Consider the following 8,214-nt stretch of genomic DNA (forward strand, 5'->3'; position numbering starts at 1 on the left):
TGAACCTGTTTGGACCAGCAGAGGTGGGCACATACTGTAAGAGTTTATTTTTAATCTGTGGATTAACACATCCAGGTTTACTTAGCTCACCGATGTCTTTAGCACGCGCGGCCACTGGCCTGCGCAGCTCTGTGACAAACTTCTTGGCGTCCAGCCGGATCTCTATGACGTTGTTCAACAGGGCGAAGAGAGGAGCCAGTGGGAAAGACGCCACGAAGAGAGAGACGAAACCGAACTGGATTACTGTGGAGACATACATAAAAAAAATAAAACAGGATTTTTGACTTCCAAAACCAACAGTCCATCATTGCTTTTCTTATTTTTTTAGCAAAGGAAAATAATGAAGGGTTGCAACTACTTATCATATAACTGCTCTAAATTAAGCAAAGAGAAGAGGATCAGAGTCCAAGTGCAGCCTTCTCCCTAAAAATGGCTGAGTACTGCTGATCAGCAGGCTGAAAGAGTTTTTTCTCACAGTTGCGCAGAAGATCAATTTGTGGAAGTTACCAAACAGTTCAGACACATAAATACTAGTACTAGCAGTTTCATTTGAAATAGATGGATGTAAACGACTCTCTATGCGCATCTTGGACACTTTTTGCATGAAGATTCAGCACCATGAGGCCCCAGTATATCACAACCATAATCCCATGCTCCTCTTTGCTTTCTTGCTTTTTATCCAGTAGATTCTCTGCTGCTCACATGGAGACCGGTTCCTGTGCCTCATGTCAACTTTTGTCACTAAAAGAGTAAAACCAACCTGATAGAGTGAACTGCCTGTGATTGACTAATTTTCAGGAAATCCTCTTCAGACAGTATCGTTTTCTTCCTGGTTGTGGCTAGTAATGTTGTGCTACTGTATGTTCAGAGCGCAAGCAGCAAGAGCAGAAAAAATGTGCGTGTGGCTTCCTTTTTAATGCTTGTACAAGTTTATTTCTGACGCAGGGCTGAGGCATCTTTGCTGCTCTCGCTGCACGGTCATAAAGTGGGTCTAATGCGTGTTGGGCAGAGCTTCCCTATCCTTTCTTAACATGGTTTAAACCAGGTTGTCTGCGTGTTTGTCGCGGTGATTGTAAATGTAAATTTGTAGCTTACCGCAAACAGTGGCGCAGACAGGAGGCCTCTGATTGGTCAAATCATACACTATGCATATTTCCTGTTCGGTATCTTACCGGCTTGTTTTGTTTGTATGACCTCCATTGTGGAAAACAACTCGTGAAGTTGGACCAGCTAGAAGAGCGAGGTGAGCGAGAACACTGGGACCCTTTTTCCCACCTGGATCCCCGCTCTTTTTGCCCTCATGTCCCTCCGTTGTTTCACAAACTTGCCCCAACTTCCTCTCCGCCTTGGCCGTAATTCATGATTGTCCCTCTTGCGTTGTGGCGTGGAATAACAAAGCGCAGACCGCACTTCATTATTGGGCATAAATCAAAAATATATGCGACAAGCTCACTGCGAAACACTGCTGCTGGAGGATAACAAGCCCTTTACCCTGTAACAATAGCAACTATATTTTCTGCGATCAGTGGGTAAAAAGTAGTTACTTAAGAGAAGAATCACCTCCAGAAGCGAAGAGAATGCAATATGGAAAATGTAATTTGAAAATGATGCAATTAGTAAAATTCAATCAGATAAATATAAAGTATGAAAAATAAATTTGAAAATATATCTGAGACATCAATTTTTTTTTTTTAGCAAAACATTTTACAAAGTTCCATATCTGGATGGCATGATTTTCAAATTCACAATTCCAAAATTAGTTTCACTACTTGCAAAAATAGTGGGACAACAATCATTCCATCCATTTTACCCCTTCCAATTGTTCCTCACGAGTTTTATAAACCTAAGCAGTGAAAAACAGGCTGCTGAGTTTTGATGAAAAAAGTCTCATAGATTGACATTTAATCGTATTTCTTTACTTTATGTGGCAAAGAATTTTATTTTTATACGCTCAGACTGAAACGAAACATATTTTTCTTTAAAGGACAACACAGTTTGTGATTTATAAAAACCATTGAGCTGTTTTTAAAAACGACTCAAAACAAGGTGTTTAATTTTCCAAAGAACTAAACTAAATTGCTTGCCATATATTTTTCCTGTTAACATCCGTATTATGGTAGAACATCTTGTCTAGTTAGCTGACTGCATCACTACACCCTTATTACTTCTTCTGTTTTTAGCAGAGCCCATGAAACAAAGACGATGGGATTGTTCAACTACTGCGAGAATAATCCAGTTTAGTTTGAGTAGGTGAAGTTTGTAAGGTTTCAAGCACATCAATTCAGGCAGTCTTTTAAGCAAGAGAATTATTTTTTACCCAAATGGAAAACAAAAACACCAATCCCAAAACATCAAGATAAATTTCATTAAATGACATTAGCATGTTTAGGAGCGAAGCCAGCAGTAATTTGCTTTGTTTTTTATTTCTTAATTATTGAGTGCTGCCCCCAGAGGAATAGCCTCCTGGATGAAGAGCCTCATAAGCTTCAATAAAAACAACAAACGTAAATATAAGGTGGTAAACTCTACTAAGTTTCAAGAGTAGAATCAATATAATAAAAATAATTAGCATCTGTTTAGCTAGCCAAAGGAGAGGAACAGCTGATGAAGGAGAACGGTGTGCAGCCATTCCTCACAGGTTGATTAATGATCAGTTCACCTCCATCTTAAGAATGTGAAAAAGGAAACCGCAGTCTGCCCGCCCGGGCCTGATACATTGCTCTGATCAGAGCGGTGGAACCTAAGCAGTGTGGGAACAGGGACTTCCAGCCAGCCTGAGACTGACGGCTTCACCTCGGGACACCATGCTGAGACAAAGAGCGGCCAGGAAGAGAATACGGCAGCAGCAGCGGCGAGCGCTAGAGGGCAGGCTCAGGGTAACCTCTCAGTCTACCTGAGCCGAGGTCGACGGGTCCGGCCCAGCCGCACAAAGGCAGCACAGGAACAGACAGGCCCCACATATAAAACCCCAGCTCCTGCAAACAGGCTCACTGCACTCATCAATGTGTGTGTGTGTGTTTTCCATGTAGGATGCAGACATTTCTGACATTCTGCGCTGCACCCTGAGGCGCTTTTCCTCCCACTTCTCCTGTGTCACACAAAATCTTCTTTTTCAACACATAAAAAAAGACGTTTCAAGCTGTAAAAAGTTGGAATGTAATTAAAATACTTTAAAAAGTTGATTAATTCTTCCACAAATAAAGGGGTGAAACACTGGTTTGATTTCTGAGTTTTACACAGAAGTCTGAGGGTTGCCTAGAAACCTCAGGGGGAAAAAATATTTTCTTTTAAAGTCTTTTCCAATGAAATCACATTTTTTTAGTCTTGCAATTAGAGATAAAATGATTTATCGGCCAGCCTATATTTTTGGTCGATATAAGCATTTTTTCTTTTATGGTCTTCAGCCGATACTGTATGTGCATTTTCATGTGTGCAGTGGTTCCCCCTAGGGGGGACACTGTGTAACTGCAGAGGACGTAGAAATTAAGTGAGTAAATGATCCATTTTAAGAGTTTTTATTTTTATTTATTTATGTATTGATCTTAATGTTGTTAAAATGAGGGCACTTTAAAGGTTTTAGTTTTAGCAATTTAAAGTAGATCGTATTACTACAATGCTGTTGACTTTTGATTGTTCAACTGTTGTAAAGGATGGAGATTAAAGGGAGCCAACTGTTTTTTTTTTCTAACAAAAATAGGTGTAAGGAAATCACTGAATTAGTGCGTTTATCAGCCATGCCTTAAGATTCAGTAATCATGTGTTGCCATTTCCTCCATTTGCTATAAACTGTTAATCTTTAATTTGTTAATAAATGTTTGTTTTTTTTTTGTTTTAATTGAGACTTCTGTAAAAAAATGTTGTGTCATTATTATTATGTAATCAGAGAAGGAGAAAGCAATAACAATCTGCCCAAAAATGTTGGCATCGGTGAGGTTGATGTCAAAATAAACTGTATCGGCATCAGCTTTAAAGTCGTAGGGAAATCATATTTAAAAGTGAAATAATTTTGGCTTAAACATGTATATAAATCGACTCTTTATCAGACCATATTGTCCCATAATTTAGAAAATGTGATAACATCTGTGTTATTTTTTTTCATTATTTTATGCAGGCCAGTTAGTCATACGTCAGCCTGTACACCTAAATTTGGCCAATCATATATCAACGGTCATCTGTGAATCACATTTTTTCAGTCATAGCATCTTGATTCATATGTCGCAGCTAATATACGCAATGGTTGAAATAAGAATAATTTCCTTTCCCATTGAGTTCCGTCCCAGTGTTCACAGGGATGGACGTCTGTGTCTTCAGCAGGCGTAGAGCTAACAGAACTGGCAGCGTTGCGAGGCAAGGGCTCAAACATGTACGGCTGTAAGCCTTCTACACCAAACCAAGCTTCTGCCGCCCTGGCGTCCTCTTCCACTACATCTTCATCCCCACTTTCCTCCTCTAAATAAAAAATGTACGAGGGAGGAGACTCATCCATGACCTCCGACACTAAACTCTCCTCCTCTTGCATGTTTCCTCTGTCCATAGCGTTCCTTGACAGTGTCGTTTCTAAGTCACCAATTTAGTGCACTTGGTACCTACTTGGAACCTACTAGCACTAAGTTGCTAACTGCCTAGCAAGATGCTTCCAACAAACTGGCCACAATCAAACTTGCTTGCGAACCTTCCACCACAACAATCCCGACCTTTGATAAACGACCAATCACATTCCCTTTATTCACTCATGTAAAGTCATGCACCACTCAGGAGAATTCGGAAATGCAACGGTTGGAACAGCCGTTTTCCTACGACTTTAATAAACTGTTATCAGTCCATCTCTGCTTTTAATTTTATGGGGAAATCTGTCCTTTTTTATTTTTTATTTTTTTACAGTGTCCTGTCTGGCAATGTGGCAATACAAATAATTGTCTTGATGCCAAAAAGAGCCCAACAGATTTTACTTTCACAAGTGGAGCAGTATGGCAGTTGCCATATAGCTCCACTTGTTTCATGCATATAAATTGCTTTATTATAATTATGCAGGGAGTTTTACAGTTTATATGGACATTGCAACTGTAAATAGGGCAGAAAAACAGAAGAAGAAAAGGAAAAAAGAAAAGAGAAAAGATGAAAGGAAGAAGAGATAGAAAGGAGACAATGACAAAACATTTTCAGTCTGCTTCATCACCTGTAACGAGTCCTTCTTTTTTAGAATTCCAGATAAGTTAACCCTTTATCCAGTTGATGTTCTGTTTAATTTTTTTTTTTTATTTTACTTTTTTTCTAAAACAAAAAATAAATAAAAAACAACAGATACCTTATATTGAGTGAGTCACATTGCAAAGTAAAAATGTATTTTATATTTCTGTGTATTTAGGATTTTGTAGAGCTGTTTGCTGTACAGCCAGCCAGCTCCCCCACAAGGATGAGGCCAAACCCTCCAACGTCCCTGAGCTCCACCCAATGCCAGGAGCCGGCATCCCATCCCAGCATCGGATTGGAACCAGAGGCCGAAGAGCCCAAGGAAAGCCAGAACCCAAACCAAGCCACGACCATCCAAAAGTTGGTCAACTGATTCTTTTCATGAATATGTGCCGTTTTACTGCCATCTTACCAAGGAAATATTTTAATTTATCCTGTCAAAATCAGTAAATATAAGATTTTACAGCCAGTCTGTTGTTTTCCGAAGAGCTTGTGTGCCTTTTGTAATATATATTTACTATTAAACACTTTCTGTAAAGAAATATGAGTTAACTTAGTTAAATTATAACGTAAAGCCTCATGATTTGTCTTTTATCAGTATTAATATTAAAAAGTACATATAAAATAGTATCTAGGCTTTATTTTGACTAAAACTGTAGGCTTACTTGTTATTTCTTTTTATTATTATTGCAAACAAATAACCCATATTGGCCATACAGCTTTGAAGAAAGAAAAAAGTAATCTAGAAATGTAACTTTAAAAGCTTTTATATGAAAAGAAAAAAGGTTTTGAGAGTTTTTTTTTCTGTTTTCTTAGATTTACATTTTTCAAATTTTATTGTCCATATTTATTTATTTTTTAATATTTTATCTCAAATGTTTTTTTGTTTTTTTTTGCAGTTTCTCTTTTTCTGACTGACTTTTGAATTTCATTCTTTTGAGATTCATTTTTACAGAAATATATTAGAAAAAAACTCATCTGAAAATATAAAATCTATTAAATCTGTAATGTGAATAAATGACAAATAGAATATGAAATAATAGTAAAAAAACAAAATACCTGTTTAAACAAAGAAGATCCATTTCTGGATTGCATTTTATAAATTTTTTTTTCTTTTTACAAATGTTAATTTAAAAACATGTTTTTTGCAAACATAATGGAACAAAATGGACTGAATAATTTAATAGCGTCAGCAGCAATGTTTCACCTCAGGGCTCCTTTTAAATAAGGCCATGTTGTAATTTATCAAAGTTTCAAAGCAGTTGAGAAGCTCTAAGCTTAATAAAGTGAAGCTAAAACTCCTCCACATCAACAGACTGAGAAGGTCATAGAGGAGACAAATACTTCTTCTCTTACTGTAACATGTTGTTACCTGTGAAGCCATCACTACCAAAGGAAGGTCAGCAATTTGGTAAATCATAAGATATGGACACTAGTTTAGCTTCTTTGCTTGTGTTCAAACAGTATTTGCACTTTGACACATTTCCTTCCTTCTGGCTTTAGTACTAAGACAGTTTTATAGCAGGTAAAAGCTGTATACTAGAAGTAATTCCTCCTATTGTTGAATTGAAAAATTCCCTTTTTAAAAGCACATTTTTTAGAGCATCAGGAAATCAGTTCAAGGTATTAAAGTCGTAGGGAAGCGGCCATTCCAACCGTTGCATTTCTGAATTCTCCCAAGTGGTGCGCGACTTTACAGGAAGGAATAAAGTGAATGTGATTGGGCGTTTATCAAGGGGGCGGGATTGTTGTGGCGGAAGGTTCGCAAGCAAGTTTGGTTGTGGCCGGGTTATCGGAAGCATCTTGCTAACCAGTTAGCAACTCAGTGCTAGCAGGTTCCCAATGGTGTAGAAGGCTTAAAGCCGTACATGTTTGAGCCCTTCTATAACTAAATGGCATGCATAAAATAACGGGGGGGAAAAAACGCAGATTTTCAAACAGGATTTTTTTTCTTTTAATTTTCTAAATTTAGGGACAATATCATCTGATAAACAGTGCATTTATATACATGTTTAAGCCAGAACGATTTGACATCTAAATATGTTTTCCCTACGAATTTAACCCTTTATAGGGAAAGTTACAGTTTTTGATCACTTGCATACTCCTTATAAATGGAGTTCCCCCCGTCCCTCAGTGAAGTCTAGAAACACAAGATCTATATCCAGACATTCAGCAAAAAAACTGCTACATGTACATCTTGTTGTGGCATTAGACAAATTAGGTGAGCCCTTGAATGATATATTACCTACTGGAAATTAAGTTGAAAAGAAAAAATTACCAAGTCAAGAAAAAAAGGTAAAAAGCTAATTCAATGGTTAAAAAGTTAATAGGCCTAGTTAACAATTATATTTAGGTTTATAAACTAAAAAATGTAAGTGCCAGTATCGGCATTAATGCCTCTAAGTGTTTCTTTTACTTTCAGAATGTTTTTCATGAATGTCTTATAGAAGCACTTTTGTTATTTTTCTGAATATATTCAGGCAAGTTTGTTATTGTTTGTTATTACATTCACATTCATTTTTGCCATCAAAATATCCATATTTTTTTAAAGTTACAAAGGTAATAAGGTCTGATCCTGGATTCTAATAACACTATTGGCTTGAAATTTTGCACACTGAGTGCCCTATAAATGGTTAAAGAGGATTTTTCTCAGAAATGAAGTTTCCAGATTCATCTAAAATGATTTAATTGATGGATGGCATTCTTCCAAGTTTGGAGACGTCCCATCCAGAAGGATTTTTCAATTAAAAATGTCTGGATTAGCATTGAGTTTTTTTTTGTTTTTTTTTATAACTTTTTTGGAACTACTATGACCTGGATGAATGAGAATCTTCATCAGCATGTTAGCCAATCCTCCTATTGTCGAAAGTGGATTGGCTACTTGTTTGTCAATCAAACATTTTGCCTATGTGCCACCATGACGTTAAATACGTAAGCTCCACGTGTATTTCATACGCTGTTTGGCTAGCTGACCGTCATTACGCTGCAGCATGAAGAAATAATCCTACGCTGGAGGAGGGAGGA

The 8,214-nt window shown here is 37.3% G+C and overlaps 1 protein-coding gene across 4 annotated transcripts in view; it reads right to left on the reverse strand.

Annotated features, from left to right (window-relative positions):
* LOC107087059 (anoctamin-2-like) overlaps window positions 1–8,214 on the reverse strand; it is a 109,046-nt gene that overhangs the window by 23,222 nt on the left and 77,610 nt on the right. For all 4 annotated transcript variants that reach the window (XM_015378411.1, XM_015378409.1, XM_015378410.1 and 1 more), the window contains one exon: window positions 91–243. In XM_015378411.1, the coding sequence (XP_015233897.1) occupies window positions 91–243 (153 nt within the window). The remainder of the gene's footprint in view (window positions 1–90; window positions 244–8,214) is intronic.

The sequence above is a fragment of the Cyprinodon variegatus genome, unplaced genomic scaffold, assembly GCF_000732505.1.
Source record: "Cyprinodon variegatus isolate N-32 unplaced genomic scaffold, C_variegatus-1.0 Scaffold172, whole genome shotgun sequence".
Classification (NCBI taxonomy): Eukaryota; Metazoa; Chordata; class Actinopteri; order Cyprinodontiformes; family Cyprinodontidae; genus Cyprinodon; species Cyprinodon variegatus.